Source organism: Eschrichtius robustus, chromosome 14 (assembly GCF_028021215.1).
Source record: "Eschrichtius robustus isolate mEscRob2 chromosome 14, mEscRob2.pri, whole genome shotgun sequence".
Lineage (NCBI taxonomy): Eukaryota > Metazoa > Chordata > Mammalia > Artiodactyla > Eschrichtiidae > Eschrichtius > Eschrichtius robustus.
Window position 1 is genome coordinate 16,608,979 of NC_090837.1, and position 18,666 is coordinate 16,627,644.

Consider the following 18,666-nt stretch of genomic DNA (forward strand, 5'->3'; position numbering starts at 1 on the left):
GTTCCTGGGTCTGGCTCTAACCAGCTCCAGCTTCTGACTTTCCACCGACTCCTACAAGCCTAGGCTTTCTATTTGCAGGACAGAGGCGGGGCTCTCGTCCCTAACCGTTAGTTGTGAGGGCACTCTGTCCTTAGGCAGTTCTTTATATACTAAATAAATTGAGATAAGAATGGTAGGAAAAGGCTTAGTCCAGTGATACCTCAGACTGAGTTCTAGGTTCAGTAAAGTAATCTTACATATGGCTTACAGTTCCTGAGACACTGAATCCCCAGACTAATGTTTCTAGGACAGTGGGCTATAATTTCCAAAAGGGACTCAAAATGCTCTTTTGGCTAACAGTGACTGTAAAATTAGTCGAGGGGTCATACAGTTCTGAAAATCCAGGTTGCTACTTGTGATAAAACTCTTAGATGTCACCATTTGGCAGGACATGAACCCTTTATTCCAAAGACATTCAAAAGCTAAAAATCTAATCTCTGAGAAGGGGATGGCATTTCCTTCTAAGCCTAATGTATTGTTCTGTACCATCGGCTTTTTGACCATAGTTCTTTACATCTTGTACATTTATCCTGATGCAATTCCTAGCTCACCCCAGCATATTCCCTGGGCCTTTTACAGCACCTTCTTCCAAATACATAGCCTCCCATTCCAAACATCAGAGTCAGGACAACACGCCTACTTGCTCTTTCATGTTCTCTGTAACCTTCTGGATCATTGTGAACAAACAGCTTCAGATTCTAAAGAAAGGATTATTTAGAAAAGAATCTCAATGCTGAAAGAAGATAATCAATGTTGCTCTAGGGACAGGAAATATATTCTACAGAACTGCAAAGAACCAATTAGAGGATACTGATATTTTGGTTAAGTAACTGAGAATACAGCAGGGAAAGAGCATAGGAAGACAAACGATGATTTAAACATTGCCTCCACCCTCCTAACTTTCACTTGTATATTTTAGAAACTAGTCCCTTTTTGAATACATAAACACCTAACCAACAGAACAAGCTCACTTCTGAAAGAGAGTAATCTCCATAGAGAAACAGCTGTACTATTAGGAGACAGTTCCCAGGTACTGCCCCTTTAATGCTTATCTTTATCGCATTACAGATGAAGAAACTGAAACCAAAAGAGGAGAAATTACTCAGTGAAGAACAAGCAATAGGAATAGGAATACCAGAACAACGTCCAAGTCCCAGGCAGCTAAGCCTCTGACACAGGTGGGTAGAAAAAGCAAAGACACCTCATATTTAGGTCTGACTTCTTTCTTAGTGCTCTAGCTAATTTCTCCAAAGGACTCTGAATGTCAAGTCTCCATCATCCATTCACTAACCCTAATTCTTCTAAACCTTTCCATCTTAATATACACCACAGCAACCAACTAGCAGTAGGAAGGGCAGGAGGTGGGGTCCAGGCCCTGCACAACCAATCACACACTCCCACAGCAGCTAAGGAATGAAAAGCCAAAAGCATCATGGTCATTTTAGCACCCCAGTTCAGTTCCTGGAATCATGTCTGTCCCAAATGACCGGCCTCCGTGCAGGAAGTGTACACCAGGGGGGTTACCATTTAAGGTCCTAAATTAATGCTCACAGATACAATGGCTACCAAGGGACCTGGATTCAACCCTAAGGACAAATTCTAGGAGTGCAACAGGAGGGAGCAAAGCTCCAATTTCACCAAGGTGTGGACACTGAGAACTCTCATCTCAGGCTCCAGGGAAAATTTTCTGTAATGCTGAAATGAGAAGGAGCATGCCTGGGAAACAAATGACTTTCCTTTACCCAACATTCCTTTGTGTTCCACCACTTTTAAGGCCTCCCTGGCCTCCCCCCGCAGTGGCCTGGGGACTCACTTCCTCACAACATCTTTGGCCATCTCTGAGATCTGGCTCCACTCTTCCTCTGGGAACTCAAAACTGCCTGTCATGATCTTTCTCCGCATATCCTTTGGGATAGTCCGGCTGTGGTGTCTGGAGTAAAAAGGAGGGTATCCGCACAACATCACGTAGATAATCACCCCTAGGGACCACAAGTCACAGCTCTGAAAGCAAAAAGAACATGGTCACTCACAGCAGAGGCACAGCTCTAAAATAAAGTCCCTAGGACTGACCCAGAAACAGCCCCTGATATACACAGGCTGATATCTCCGAGAATCACTTCACAGAGACTGTAAAAGCTTCAGGAAGTCTTAAGAGAATTAAGTGCTCCCAACACTACACATGTGCACACCATATATACAAGGCCAGTCTGGGGTAAAATAGTCACTTTTATTCTCACTGCTTAGGCCCAAGCTGCTATCTGATTATTGGGTACAGATGTAGGATACTTTGTCCCCAGCCAGAAAAGTGATAGATATAAGCCAGCTGGTTGTGAAACATTTACTCTGTCCACCTGGGCAGGGTTGAGGGTGCAGGAACAAAGCAGCTAGGACACAGGTGGGCTGACTCTATAAAACAGCACAAGTCATTTTATAAAGGCCCAAAGCAGTCTGACAAAGATTAGGGATAGGCACTGCAGGGAAAAACAGGAGGCTAAAAGCAATCCTTTGGCCATGAAGGACTCACTGTGCCCATTTGCAAGACCATTCTTGGGGAAGATATTCTGAATGAAACAAAACTGCCACTAACTACCATGTCTGTAGATAGTAAGGTGATTTCATGGCCTGTAGTCACAGCGTGCTTATTAATAAAGGACTCCTATTTTAATTAAATGTAGCTCTACCTGCCTCGGAAACTGGGTCCTCAGAGGCTTCAACCCAAGCCCCTCCTGAATTGCAGGACAAAAGCAGTGTCCACCTGAGAAAGGCAGCCCAGGGAGCCTGCCACTGTGGCCACACGCTCCTCACACCACAGCTGTGCGCTGCTCTGAGTGAAGCCTGGAAAATGAGGTGTCTCAGGTACTCTCAGCCATGTCTTGGCATCATACTAGTAGGCATTTATAGATGACATGACCCATGCTGTAGAACATACTTGTAAAATTATAGAGGTGAAAAGAAATCTTAAAAAATAGTTCACATGAGGAAACTGATACTACAGAGATCTTGTCATCTCTAAGGTCATCTGTCAAGAGTGAAACTAAGTGTACCAACCAACATCATACAGCTGAATGGTGGTGGAGTCACAGCAAGTCACCTGGCCTACTGCCTCTTTTTCTTTTTCTTTTTAATTAAGGTTGATGTATTTATTTAACTTTTGAAAATTTAACTACATCTTTTTCATTATTTTTATTTAAAAAATTATTTGCAAATGTAGCAGTCAGTGTTCACTTAGTTGCCAATATAAAGATGATAACTAGACCAACATATATACACATTCAAAAGTAATATGAACTTATTTCAATATATTACTCATCTGTGGAGTGTAAATTTTATGAATGCCGTGCTAATTCACAAACACCACTAGATTCACAACATGGAACAGGAAGAGGAGAAAAAAATAGTACTGGGAAATAATATATCACACAAGAATCCATTGTATTCATGATGAGAAGACCGTATCAAGTAAATTAATATCTCTGTTAGCTAAGTGCTTCTACCACTCAATTCCTGCCTGCATTGGGAAGCAGGAAGCAGTTTCTGACTGACTATAATCAGCACAGCCCTCACTTCCAACCTTCACTATATAAGGGCACAGCTGCCTACAGTTTTGCAAGTAGATCAAGATGGTGTGGAGCAGTTCTTACTTGGGGACTGAACAGTGTTAATCATGAAAGTAGTTGTTTAGAGTTCTGGTCATGCTGTGCCAGTGCCAGTGCAAGTGGAGGGTCCTGAGTGCCACAGAAGCCTGTGTGTTCTTCGATATGTATGCCTGCATGTGTGCACACACATGCATTAGGAATATGTGGGGCCCTCTAAAGGTGTGGGACCAGGAAGAGCTGGCCTGCCTTTCTACCATCCTCAGCTCCCTCTCTACCATCTATATCACCTGGAGTCCCCAAGCAGCATCATTTTTTTCTGATCTACTCAGTGACTCCAGGACCTCTAGGACCTGTTTCAAGAAGCCCTAAACCTCTTATACTTTAGAACAGAGAAGCTTGATGTGTAGGCTACTGATTAAGAACTGTGAAGTACCAGGTAACACTTGGGAGCACTTGCTGTGTGTACTAGACACTGTTCTAAGTTGGGTATTTTATGGGGTTAGAAAGAATGGCACCATAAATGGACAAATAATATTCTCTGAAATGGCCTCCACCTCAAAAAAGCAAGACCAACATATCTTTTAAATGTTATCAGTGGACTGTACAGCTAGCCAAATAAATAACCTCCAGGTGACCATAGCCTTTGGTTCCTGCTGCAAAACCTAAACTAGTATGAATCTTATTTCATCAGACAAATACTTGAATTCCACTCTTCTGCATATGTGGCTGCTTTCAGCCTCTTTGGCAGCAATATTAAGGGATAAGAATGGAATTTGCCACCTTCCCAGAGGGCCACAAACACCTCATAGGAGAAGAGGGGCTACACCCAAGGGGTAAAGATTAGTATCTCCTCTCCTACCTTGTTATAAGTGTAGGGTGTTGGCGAGGTAGGTATGATGCCAGATTTCTCCTTCTGATGCCTTCTCTGTGCCTCCAGTACCTGTCAGAGTTATACCAAAGGGGACAGTTTACTGAAAATCACACCAGCGACCTGCAGCTTGAGACAGACTGCTGGAAGGCTGAAGAGGGTAGTCACTGGCAGTCAACAATCAACAACTGAAAAAAACTCTACATAAATACTTTCAAAAACCTTTTTCTCTCTTGCAATCAGCAATTTATCAGTGTTTGCGTAGGTCAAGGATATGAAGATTAAGTCCCTGAAGGAGATTTATCTCTTCTTCCTCTCGATCTGAGGTTACTTTTACCTAGGGGAGTCCCTTATGCCTTTGAAAGCAGTGAAAGCAGAATGGTGCTGGCCAGCAGTCCAGGTTCGAGGAATTTGTTGCCATGAGGGACTGTAATAGTCACATGGGTCTAGGTGTTAAGTGCTCCAAGGAGGTAACCACTGCCATCCACAGGGCCATCCTCCTGGCCAACCTCTCCGCTGTCATGGGTAATGGGACTCCTGCGAACACAAGATTGGCAAACCCCATACAGTTCCTTGAAGGTGACAGGATACTGCAGCTCTCTGCTGGTATGCTTCATCCTTGCACCCAGATCCACTGCTACTGTCTTGGCCTTCGTGGCCACAAAGCTGCTGCTGACAGCAGATACTGAAAACTGTTACACCTTGGTCAGCGGCTGCACTGCCTCCTTGGGCAACTTTACCAAGGCCACCTTCGATGCCACCTCTAAGACCTACAGCTATCTTACGCCTGACCTCTCAAAGGGGACTCTGCTCACCAAGGCTCCCTATCAGCAATTCATTGACCATCTTGTGTTGCACAAGGCTCGTGTTTTCACACAAGAATAATAAAGTGAATTAATTAAACCTGAAAAAGAAAATACCACTTATGAGAGCATAAAAAAATTAAGAATAAATCTAAAAAGAAATGTGAAAGACCTGTACACTGAAAACTATACAAATATTGCTGAGCAAAACCAAAGACAAAAATAAATGGAATAATACAGCTGGCTTATGGGTCAGAGGGCTCAATGTTGTTATGATGCCAGTGCTCCCATACTGAACTATATGTTTAAAACAACCCTAGTCAAAATCCCAGCATGCTTTTTTGTAGAAGTAAACAGCCAATTCTAAAGTTCATATGGAAATGCAAAGAAATTTGAATAGCCAAAACAACTATGAAAAAGAAGAACAAAGTTGGAGGGCTAAAACTACCTTATCTCAAAAATTATTAAAAAGTGTCAATAATCAAAACAGTATGGTATTAGTGTAAAGACAGACAAAGAGATCAATGGAACAGAGTGGAAAATCCAAAAATAAACCCACACATATATATTCAACTGATTTTTGACAAAGGCTCAGAAGCAATGCAGTAGAGAAAAGATAGCTTTTCAACAAATGGTACTGGAACAACTAGATATCCAAATGCTAAAAAATGAAGTTGGATCTATACCACACACATTATACAAAAATTAACTCAAAATGGATCACAGACCTAAATGTAAAGCCTAAAATTATAAAACTTGTAGCAGAAAATCTTTGTGATCTTGAGTTAGATTTCTTGGATAGAAAACCAAAAGCAGAGTCCAAAAAATTTTTTTAAAAAATTAACAAATTGGCCTTCACACCAAAATTAAAATCTTTTGCTCTTCAGAAGATGTTGATACCGCCTCACAACAGTCAGAATGGCCATCATCAAAAAGTCTACAAATAGGGACTTCCCTGGTGGCACCGTGGTTAAGATTCCACACTCCCAATGCAGGGGGCCTGGGTTTGATCTCTGCTCAGGGAACTAGATCCCATTTGCATGCCGCAACTAAGAGTTCGTATGCCACAACTAAGGAGCCACCTGCTGCAACTAAAAAGCCCAAGTGCCGCAACTAAGGAGCCTGCAAGCTGCAACTAAGGAGCTGGTGAGCTGCAACTAAGGAGCCCACCTGCTGCAACTAAGACCCAGCACAACCAAATAAATAAATATTTTAAAAAAATCTACAAATAATAAATGCTGGAGAGGGTGTGGAGCAAAGGGAACCCTCCTACACTGTTGGTGGGAATGTAAATTGGTGCAGCCACTATGGAAAATAGTATGTAGGCTGCTTTAAAAACTAAAAATAGAGTTACCATATGATCCAGTGATCCCATTCCTGGGTGTCTATCCGGAAAAGATGAAAACACTAATTTGAAAAGATACATGCCGCCCAATGTTCACAGTAGCACTATTTACAATAGGCAAGACATGGAAACAACTTAAATGTCCATCGATCGATGAATGGATAAAGACGATGTGATACACACACACACACACACACACACACACACACACACACAGGAATATTACTCAGCCATAAAAAAGAATGAAATAATGCCATTTGTAGCAACATGGATGGACCTAGAGATTATCATACTACGTGAAGTAAGTCAGACAGAGAAAGACAAATATCATGTGATATCACTTATATGTGGAATCTAAAAAAGTGATACAAATGAACTCATTCACAAAACAGAAATAGACTCACAGACTTAGAAAACAAACTTATGGTTATCAAAGGGGAAAGTGGGGGAGGGATAAATTGGGAATTTGGGATTAACAGATACCCACTACTATATATAAAATAGATAAACAACAAGGACCTATTGTATAGCACAGGGAACTATATTCAATGTCTTGAAATAACCTATAATGGAAAAGAATCTGAAAAAGTATATATATGTGTGTGTGTGCACGTGTGTGTAACTGAATCACTTTGCTGTACACCTGAAACACCATAAATCAACTATGCTTCAATTTTAAAAAAAAGAAAAAAAAAAAAGACACTGTTAAGAGAATGAAAAGATAAGCCACAGACTGGAAGAAAATCTTTCCAAAGCATATATCTGATAAACGACTTATATCCAAAATATATTAAAAAACTCTAAAATTAAGCAATAAGAAAATAAACAATCCAATTTAAAATATGGGGAAAAGATCTGATCCGATACTTCACCAAAGAAAATATACAGACAGCAAAGAAGCACCATGGATGCTCAACATCATTAGTTATTAGGGAAATGCAAATTGAAACCACAATGAAATACTGCTACATAGTCACTAAAATAGCTAAAATTAAAAACACTGGGGGCGTCCCTGGTGGCGCAGTGGTTAAGGCTCCATGCTCCCAATGCAGGGGGCCTGGGTTTGATCCCTGGTTAGGGAACTAGATCCCACATGAATGCCGCAACTAAGGAGCCCATGTGCTGCAACTAAAGAGCCAGCAAGCCGCAACTAAGGAGCCCTCGAGCCACAACTAAGGAGCCTGCCTGCCTCAACTAAGGAACCCACGTGCCACAACTAAGGAGCTGGCGAGCCTCAACTAAGGAGCCCGTGAGCCACAACTAAGAAGCCTGCCTGCCGCAACTAAGACCCAGCGCAACCAAATAAATATTAAAAAAAATTAAAATACATAAATAAATAAAAAATAAAAAGACTGTCCATACCAAATGCTAGTAAGAATGTGGAGGACCTGAAACTTTCATACACTGCTGACGGGAATGTAAAATTGAACACCACTTTGGAAAACAATTTGGCAGTTTCTAAATAAGTTAAATACATCTACCACATGATCTAGCCATTCCACTCTAGGTATTTACCAAAAGGAAAAGGAAATAAATGTCCATCCAAAAACTTGTGCAAAAATGTTTATAACAGGTTTATTTTTAACAGCCAAAAATTGAAAACAACCCAGATGTCCATCAATAGATGAGTGGATAAACAAACCATGGTATATCCACATAATGGAATACTTCCCAGCAGTAAAAACGAAAGAACTATTGATACATGCAATAACATGGATAAATCTTAAACATAATTTTGCTGAGTGAAAGAAAACCCCCCCCAAAAGAAAATACCATACGATGTGCTACTTTATATATAAATCTACAGAAAATGCAAACTAATCTATAATGACAGAAAGCAGATCAACTGCTGCCTGGGAATGAAGGGAAAAATAGAGAGGCAGGGAAGGATTATCAAGGGGCACAATAAAATTTTGGGGGGGTGACAAATATGTTCACTACCTTGACTGTGGTGATGGTTTAATGAGTGTGTGTGTGTGTATGTCAAAACTTGTAAGTTGTGCAATTTAAATATGTATAGTTTATCATGTATCAATTATATCTCAATAAAAAAAAATTTTTAAAGAGGGCTTCTTATATAAAACAAATCTCAAAAAGAATAAGCACCAGCTATATATATATGTATATACATATGTATATATGTATGTATATATATATATACACACACACACACATATATATATACACGTATATATATAAATGACATGCTGGCCATGACGGATTAACCAGTACAACTTGCATTTCCACCATACACAACTAGAATATTGGACAAAATATAAAAAACACCTTGTCTGCCACTGAATAGGCAATACAGGTCAGTGAACCCTGAGAGAGAGCAAGCAAATGTGGTAAGTCCAATGAACTACCAAAAGGCACTTTGTGGCATGCAGTTCAGGGAAAGAGAATCTAAGCAGGGCACAGGGGGTTCACAGAGTTCAGCAGTGTGGCTGAAATTAGTGGAGCAGAGTATTAACTGTGGGGAAGGTACACAAAAATCTGCATAAGGATCCCTTTGAGTCTAGCTAAATAGTAAGCTGCACATAGTAGAGCAAGACTCCATGAAGCCAGGGAAGCAACCAGGTACTGGAATGACTACTGGAGCTGTAAGCTAAATAATTCCCAGATGTCACACAAGTCTAGGAGGTATCTGAGCTCCAACTAGCCAGAGTAAAGAGACCTCACTGAACATGTGGGGCATCAATAGAGGACCCAGAAGTGATTCATCTGGGGAGTAGGGTTGAAGTAGCCCTAGAATAAATCCTGTTCTAGACTTGCCCTGACAGAACTTAAAAATGAGTTTCAAAACAATCAAGCTAATCCACAAGTAACTTAACCACTCGCCAAAACAATCTTTAATACTCTTCAATGACAACAAAATCCAGACATTCACCAACATAATATTATAAGATCCAGCATCCAATCAAAATTTACTAGACATGCAAGGAAGCAGAAAAATGTTATCCAGAGCCAGGAAATGGGATCTATAGCCAGGAAGGAAAAAAATCAGTCAACAGAAGCAGACTCAGAAATGACAGATGATGCAATCAGCAGACAAGGATTTAAATAAGTTATTAAATATGCTGAGGTACTTAAAGGGAAACATTAGCAAAATGAGAAGAGAAACAGATTACATAAATCTGAAGTGAGGAAATTCACAGATTAGACAATGCAGAAGAGTAGTGAAATTGAAAACCTAGCAATAGAATCTAGCCAAAGTGGAGCACAGATAGAAAAAAAAAAAAATGAAGGAAGAAAAAAAAAAAAAGATCAGAACCTCAGTGCTCAGTGTGTGAGCTAACATACATACAACTGGAGTCTCATTAAAATGGCACAGAGAGGACAAGCACAAAAATATTTGAAAAAATGTCTGAAAGTTTTCCTAAATTGGTAAACACCATAAACTGACAGATCCAAGGAGCTCAATAAACCCCTAGCAGGAAAAACAAACACCCATACTATAATCAAATGGCTGGGACTGCTGTTTCTGTCTAGGATGTAGAGAGCTGGAAATGGTGTCACTCTCACCCTAACAGCAAGGAAAAACCAGATAAACTATAAAATCATAAACTATAAAATCATCACTTTTCTTGAACTCATCACAGGTCTCAAAGCAACAAAGTATTCTTGTCCCTTCCAAGAAGAGACAACACATAAAGACTGGCTCATCTGTGACAGAGCCCAGGAGAAAGCATCATAGCATGCCATAAGCATAAAAAGAATTTGGCTAAATTTTTAACAAATTGCTAAAGGCAAAGTTGGGGATAGCAGACCCTTAGGAGCCATGGAAACAAGGGGCATTCGCACCCACTCGCAGGCTCTTCTGCTCTTGAGACTCAAGAAAACAGGACCTGACCAAGACTGAGGCTGGTTCAGAAGAGAGATACCTCTCCACCCATCGTTGCCATCACCCTCCACCAGGCTAGCAAGCACCAAGTAATAAGTAACAGCAGTCCACTGTTAGTGGCAGAAAAAGACTGTAAAGCGAAAGCCCCTCTGAGGCAGAGGCACACAGCCAATGCCAAAGCTGAAGATGGAGAAGAAACATTTAAAAAAAAACATAAACCTGTGGCACCCCAAACCCCACCCTAAGCACAAGGTAACAAGAGAGGAATCTCAAGCCAGTGACACAGTAAAAATAACAATAGCAACAACAGAGCTCAAACTAAGCTCAACTCCTAAGTAGACTGACTCAATTCCCTACCCCCATACTAAAGGACTAACTGCAGAAGCAGCAAGCCAACTTCCAGACTTCCACCTCCATCTCTACAGATCCTACAAAGATTTAAAAGGTTAATAAGGGATTATCATAATTTTATGCCAATAAATTAAAAAACAAATAGTCAAATCTCTTGAAAGACACAAATTACTAAAACTGGCTCAAGAAGAAATATAAAAATTCAATAGATCTATACCTATTTTTAAATTGATTACATCATTAAAAATCCACAATGAAAACTCCAAAATACCAATCTTACACAAACTGTTTCAGAAAATAAAGGAGGAAGACACGTTTCCCAACTAATAGTATGATGTCAGCATTATTACCCTGATACCTTGAAACAAGGCAAAGACATTATGAGAAAAGATTATGGACCAATATCCCTTTTGTTAAAAAACACAAAATCCTTAACAAAATATTAGCAAAACAAATCAATCATCATGACTAAGTGAGTTTTATCTTAGGAATGTAAGATTGGTGTAATGCCTGAAAATCAATTAATTCATCATATTAACAAAATAAAGAAAAACATATATATCATCAGTTCAATAGATGCAGAAAAAGCACTGGGTAAAATTTAACACATTCCCTTTCAGTAAACTAGGAACAGAAGGAAACTTACTCAACCTGATAAAGGACATCTACAAAAAACATAAGTTAATATCATACTTAATGGTGAAAGACTGAACATTTTTCTGTAAGATCAGGAACAAGACAAGTACGTCTGCTCTCATCACTTATATTCAACTGGTAGTCCTAGCCAACACAATAAGGGAAGGAAAAGAAATAAAAGGCAAACATACTGGAAAGAACAAAGTAAAACTATCTTTATTCACAGATGACATGACTTTGTATGCAGAAAATCTTAACAAATCTATAAATAAAATCTACTAGAATTAATAAGCGATTTAGGCAAGGTCCCAGGATTCAAGGATCAAAAATCATTTATTTCTCTACAAACTATAAACAAACAATTGGAAAATGAAATTTTTAAAAATATCATTTCCAATAATTTCCAAAAACATAAAATACAGGAAAAAATTTAAGAAAATAGGTATAAAGCCTATACACTAAGAAATATAAATGTTTCTGAGAAAAATTAAAGACCTAAATAAATGCAAAGATATACCATGTTCATTGAGTAGAAGACTTTATATTGTTAAGATGTCAATTCTCTCCAAATTCATCTATAGATTAAAAACAATTCAAATCAAATCCCAGGAGGCTTTTCTGTCATAGAGAACTGAATTCTAAAATTTACAGAGAAATGCAAAGGATCCAGAATAGTGAAAACAATTTTGAAAAAGAATACATCTGAAGGACTTATTACACTATCTGAGGTCAAGACTTAATATAAAGCTACAGTGATCCAGATGATATATAGACGTATGTATCAAAAAAACAGAATAGAGCCTAGAATAGACCAACACATATATCGTCAATTGATTTTCGACAAAACCGCAAAATAATTCAATTCGACAAAACTGTAAGGTAATTCAATGAGGCAAGGATAGTCTTTTCAACAAGTGATATGGAAACGACATCCATAAGGGAAAAAAAGAAGCTTGACCCTTTATACACACACACACACACACACACATACACACACACACACACACACACCTCAAATGGATCATAGTCTAAAATGTAAAAGCTAAAACTATAACCTTTAATAAGAAAACATGAGAAAATCTTCATCTCCATGGATATGGAAAGACTTCTTAGGAACAAAAAGCACTAACCATTGAAAAAAAAAATTGGTGAATTGGACTTGATCAACATTTAAAACTTCTACTATTCAAAAGATCATTAAGGAAACTGATGGGGACTTCTCTGGCGGTCCAGTGGCTAAGACTCTGTGCTTCCAGTGCAGGGGGCATGGGTTTGATCCCTGATCAGGGAACTAAGATCCCACATGCCATGTGGCACGGCCAAAAAAAAGAAAGAAAACTGAAATGCAAGCCACAGACTGAGAGAAATATTCATAATAGATATGTTGTAGGCAGAATAATGGCCTCCCAAAGAAGTCCTGTCCTAATCCCTGGAACCTATGAATATGTTACCTTACATAGTAAAAGGGACTTCTAAGATTTGATTAAATTAAGGATCTTGAGATGGGGGATTATCCTGGATTACCCAGGTGGGTCCAATGTAATTGGACCCGGTCAGAGTCAGAGAGACTGGAAGATGCTACCTACACTGCTGTCTTTGAAAATGGAGGAAGAGGCCACAAGCCAAAGAATGCAGGTGGCCTCAGAAGCTGAAAAGGCAAGGGAATGGATTCTCCCCTAGAGCCTCCAAAAGGAACACAGTCCTGCTGACATCCTGAACCATTTCAGACTTCTGACCTCCAAAACTGTAAGGTAATAAATGTGTGCTGTTTTAAGTTACTAAGTTTGTGGCAATTTGTTACAGCAGCAGTAAAATATTAATACATATATATGACAAAGAACTTGTATCCAGAATACAATAAAAACAATTCTTATATCTCATTAATAAAACAACACAAAAAGGGCAAAAGATTTGTACCCATACTACACAACAGAATGTTGTACCCATATTTCACAACAGAACAGCCAGTAGACACATGAAAAAATATTCAACAACAGTAGCCATCAGGAAAATGCTATAATTAAATCCATAACGAAATAACACGAACATACCTACCAGAATGACCAAGATTATAAACACTAACAAACATAAGTTGGTGATAAGAATGTGAAGAAACTGGAACATTTACATTACATTAGTGGTGCATACAACCATTTTAGAAAAAGATTTTACCTAAAGGGGAGGGGTATGTCCCCCAAAACTCGTAAATGAATGTTCCTAGCAGCTTTATTCCTAATGGTGAAAAATAGGAAACAACCTCAAATGGCCATCAGTCAGTGAATGGATAATAAACAAATGTGGCTTGGTCATATGATGGAATACTACTTAGCAATAAAAAGGAACTAATTACTGATACATACAGCAACATGGAAGAATCTCAAAAACATGCTGAGCCAAAGAAGTGAAACACAAAAGGTACAGAATTCCATTTTTATGAAATTCTACAACAGGCAAAACTAACCAATAATGACAGAAAGTAGATCAGTGGTTTTAATTAAGGGGATTAAGTTAGGAGCAGAATGACTGCAAAGGCACACAAGACAGTTTTTGAAGTGATGGAAATGTTTTGTATCTTGACTTTGGTGATGTTCATGCAGGAGTAACCATTTGTCAAAACTCATCAAACTACACTTAATGTAGAAGTATTTTATTGTATATTAATCATACCTCAATAAGGCTGCTTTTAAAAGAATAAAATGCCTGCACCAAATTAAGCAGCCTATAGGTTTATGAAGCTGAGTCCTCCTTCCATTTGTAATATACACCCACTCATGCTGTGGAATGGAAGAAACGTGAGTCTACAGGCAGCTTGGTGACACATCCTACGGAAGAAACAGCACATGCTTACCTGAGGTGCTACATAATATGGGGTGAACTGAGGTGTCATCAAGTCACCTTGGTCAATTTTGGCAAATCCAAAGTCACACAACTTCACTGGGGCATCCTGAAATAAAACAAATGGGAGTCACTGCTCCAGAGTTCTCGGAAAACGTTAAAGGAAAATGCAGGTGCAAGACATGTTACCTTAAGCTCTCAGGAGTTTCTAGCTGAGACCTGAACCTATGAGTAGCATGTCCTCACTCTGGAGACAATGATTCAATTTAGAAACTGTTCTTAGTAATACAGAAGTAAGGAATTTCTACCCACTCACAGTTATCCCTGTTTTATAACTTGTAAAGGCAGCACTAAAATCAAGATGCTTCCTGACTCTATTGTCCCATTATCTCTCATCAGTCTAGGGTGCTGCTTCACCCTCAACATCAGCTTCATGATAGCCAGAGTTAAGTTATCTGGTGGGACACAGTGCACGGGGCATGGACTGGGGCTGGAGAGGAAAACACACCTTATGAGGGTTAACACTAAACACAACCATTAAGTTCCAAGGTAACATATAACAGCATATAGATTCCTGCCCCTTCCCAAAGTCCTTCCAAATAATACCCAAAATCTAAAGTCCTTATGTACAAACACACATCAGTGTCATCCAAAATGATCGATGCCAGGAGTATGGTACAATTTCTCTGAGCCTCTAGCGAGGGAACAGATATGGGAAAAGTAAGCTGCTTGAAGCACTTTGGCCTAAAGCCTCTTCACCATGGATTCAGAGCACTCCAAACATATACACACCTACACACTGTTCCTGAACTATACTGAGAGTAGCAGCACTAAAATACAGAAGAGCAAGTCATCTCACCAAAGAGTTATCCTTGAAGAGCAGATTTTCAGGCTTGAGGTCTCTGTGTGCGATGTTTAACAAGTGACAGTGCTGTAGAGCCAAAGCTATCTGGAAAGGACATAATGGAGCAACCATATCTTAGAAAAGATAGCTCTTTAATTCCCCTGGTTTAGAGAACTCAGGATGTTAAAAAATGATCCTTACTAAGTCAATTAAGACTGTGGTCAGTTTTCAATTTTAAAGCAGAAATTAAGTAAGACTTCAGATATCAAGAAATAGAAATGAATTAAGCTGTATTTTGTTCAACAAAAAGAAAAAATACAACAGTAAAACAATTCTTTGTCATAATAAACTGATGGTTAAATCCTGTATGAAATGGGAAAAATGAAATACTTGCACTTCCATTAATCTGAGATGTGACAAGTACTGCAAAGCAAACACTGGGCCAGGCAGTCTTCAGAAGGTCTGGCTTCCCCCTAGCAGGGCAGCAGCACTAACGCCTGACTCAAAGGAAACCTGCACTCTTCAGGGAGCCCAACTTGAAGTTCTGCTTTCAAGAACAACAGAAAGCAGCTGAACGGATTTTTCCACCTGATGTTCTAATCTGTTCATCCGACTGGTTGAAAATGTTGCCTGTTTAGGTGGATTTAAACGACTTTGGTTTTACAGAAGATTATCAGAGCTCATCCTTTAGTCCTAATATTTGAAAAATACAAGCTATAATTTTTAAAATCAAATAGAACAGATTTTATCTGTTCTTTAACACTCTGTATGGAATTGCCTTGGCATTCCAAATATCAGTTCCTCCCTACCAGAAAGGAGGCGTCCAAAAATGCTTGAGGCTCACAGAAAATTTGGAAGAATTTTTTCATTAAGAACCAGTGGGCTATTGTGTCCTGCTTCTCTCTGCTTTGCTTGCTTGGCCTGAAGAGAAACCTTGAGGGTTTAGCTTTTTCATCTCCTCATGAGGTTATTTCCAGTTGGATTCCTAGTATTGTTTGTGACGTACATCATCCCTCTAGCAATAAAATGTGATGTCAAAATAGAGAGAACATAAAACCAGGAATAACCCAGAATTACAAAGACCTTAGACTACTATTAAAATCTGATGAGAAAAAGGTGACATAAGCAAAAAGTATCTTATATGTAATTGCCTTAGAACATATTTTTACACCATACAGTCTTTCAGGTAGTTATCACTAGCATTTTATCTCAAAGTCCAATAACAGTGCTTGGAAGCTATACATCTAAAGATTATCTACAATCTAAAAAGGAGTTAAGATTACCTTCCTTCCAGAGTTTATTTAAATCTTATCATAGGCAAACAATTGAAAACCACTTAAGAATACAGGTCCCCCCCACCAAAGCATAAAAGGGGGTCACATTCCTCCTGTCAAGGCATCTTTTCTAATTACATAACAAAGCAGGCAATGAGAGATCAAATAGAGCTTTTCTTCAAGCTTTCTTTTATTCCCCCCAATGAAATTGTGCTTGTTAACCAACACTGTTGGCAGTTTGATTGGTACCCGGGGTTAACTTGCCTGCTTTGTTACTTGGCTGGCTTGCTTCTCTGTAAAGTGCCGGTGCTGGCTGATTCTGTGAAATAGCTCTCCCCCTTCCATCATCTCCATTACAATTAAGAGTCGAGCCCTGTTTGAAAGCATTTGATTTTGTTAAGTTAAAAAACAAAACAAAACAAAACAAAACTGAAACATCAAGTAGCTAACCTAGATACCTCATCTACAAAGTGTTACTGCTTCCTAAATCTAGTCCTACCAAGCCCCTTTGAGTTGGATCCCTTGTCACTACCAGCTGGACACTATGAATGAGGACTATCCCTGACCTAAAGGTTTCTAAGAAGCTAAAAGAAAGCAGAAGAATTAGTTTTGAAGACAATGATGATCCTTTTGAAGATTCTGTACTTAACTTGTATATACGTTTTAGGGAAGCTACACTGAAAGTGTATCGAAAACAGAATACGACTTTGTATAGGACATGAATATCAAGTCATTCAGTTGGGCTGTCTTGGTTATTCACTCTCGTGTGTGTGTGTGTGTGTGTGTGTGTGTGTGTGTCTCCCCCTCTCTACTCCTTGCCCCCACTCCACTAGTTTTCCATACGACCCACAGCATGCCCAGCAAGATAGCCAGATAGGGTTACACAGCTACTAAATAAAAGCAAAAATTCTCATGTTGTCAAAAAAAAAATCCGAATTTTGGGTACCACTCTTTGATATAAATGCTTCCAGCTTCCATCCAAATGCTTTCACCAACAGAGCACAATTTTAAGAAATAATCATTTGATTTTCCATTTTTCTTTACAAATTCATCTTTTTCCATCTGGAAAACTCCTACTCACCCCCTTCAAGTCCTCGCCCCCACGTAACCGCTCTGAGACACCTCACCTCCCCAGCCTACAGAGGGCAGCTCTCCTCCTTTGTAAGCTCAGAATATTTTATGCATGCCTCTCCTTGGTACCTATCACACTGCTAGAATAATAGGTTTATATCTCAGTCCCTTCAATGGAAACCATACCTTATTTAACTTTCAATTCCCTGGAAAAGATTTAGAATGACACCCAATGAGCTTGCCAGACATTTGGAGGCTAAAAGAATGATGTTGATTTCTTCCTTTAAAAGGAATGTCAGATTCAGCAATAAGGGCTTTTTGCCATATCAACGTCTAAGACATTGCCTAGAATAATATTTGGTCTCCTTTTGCTAATTTGAAATAGAATCTGTTTTAATTCCACATTACTCAGGGGGGGCCAGGAGAATGGGTAGGGTATAGATGAAGCAAGGCTGGCAATGAGTTGATAACTGTTGAGGTTGGGTGATGGGTACTTAAGGATTCATTACATGATTCTTTTACAAATGTTTGAAAATTTCCAAATTAAAAAGTAAAGGAGAGAAGAAGAAAGAGGAAGGGAGGGAGGCAGGCAGGGAGGGAGGGAAGGGATGGGAGAGAAAGAGGGCACAAAAGAAAAGAAGACCCCACTACACCTTGGCTTACATATGGAGAGGTGGTCATGTCATAATGACCCTGTGTAGTCTTACCTGGGGCTGGACTCATGAGGAAACTGTACACTGTTAGCAAACACTTCAATGATTTGAACTATATTTGGGTGTGTGGCACACATCATGTGCAGACGTACCTTAAAGAAGAACAGAGGAAATGTTTCTGTACATAGGGGATGCCAACATTTTCTCTCCAAACTTTCCCCCCAGAACTGACCACACTAGGCCTGGGGATGAGCCTATTACAGTAAAAAACCTTATCACCTGGAATGATGTTAAAAAAAAATTGTTTTCATACACAGATTACCTCCTTAATGCTCTTTCCATGAAAAAAACCTCACCAACAGATTTATTTACTTCTACTGTCCTATCTATTAGCAAATTAAAAATTTGGTAAATAATACATCTTATTTCAGAAATTATTCATATATCCCTAAGCAAAAGAATAAGTCCTTCATTGCATATTATTAACATGTCATCACCACATCCAAA

At 39.2% G+C, this 18,666-nt stretch overlaps 2 protein-coding genes and 1 pseudogene across 4 annotated transcripts in view; 2 read left to right on the forward strand and 1 right to left on the reverse strand.

Moving 5' to 3' along the window:
- Positions 1 to 18,666, forward strand: part of TMEM116 (transmembrane protein 116) — a 216,037-nt gene that overhangs the window by 155,338 nt on the left and 42,033 nt on the right. Inside the window, exons 11-12 of one of the 2 annotated variants that reach the window (XM_068563795.1) lie at positions 1,108 to 1,217; positions 2,715 to 3,316. In XM_068563795.1, the coding sequence (XP_068419896.1) occupies positions 1,108 to 1,212 (105 nt within the window). In that variant the 3' untranslated portion in view covers positions 1,213 to 1,217; positions 2,715 to 3,316. Of the gene's footprint in view, positions 1 to 1,107; positions 1,218 to 2,714; positions 3,317 to 18,666 lie in introns of those variants that run through there. The other variant, XR_011076384.1, reaches the window with a different exon arrangement.
- The window catches only part of MAPKAPK5 (MAPK activated protein kinase 5), a 43,459-nt gene that overhangs the window by 7,023 nt on the left and 17,770 nt on the right, over positions 1 to 18,666 (reverse strand). For both annotated transcript variants that reach the window (XM_068563793.1, XM_068563792.1), the window contains exons 4-9: positions 18,214 to 18,311; positions 16,700 to 16,808; positions 15,177 to 15,266; positions 14,331 to 14,426; positions 4,495 to 4,575; positions 1,853 to 2,040 (exon numbers count right to left, since the gene is read on the reverse strand). In XM_068563793.1, coding sequence (XP_068419894.1) covers positions 1,853 to 2,040; positions 4,495 to 4,575; positions 14,331 to 14,426; positions 15,177 to 15,266; positions 16,700 to 16,808; positions 18,214 to 18,311 — 662 coding nt within the window. The remainder of the gene's footprint in view (positions 1 to 1,852; positions 2,041 to 4,494; positions 4,576 to 14,330; positions 14,427 to 15,176; positions 15,267 to 16,699; positions 16,809 to 18,213; positions 18,312 to 18,666) is intronic.
- Positions 4,856 to 5,432, forward strand: LOC137777034 (small ribosomal subunit protein uS5 pseudogene; annotated as a pseudogene).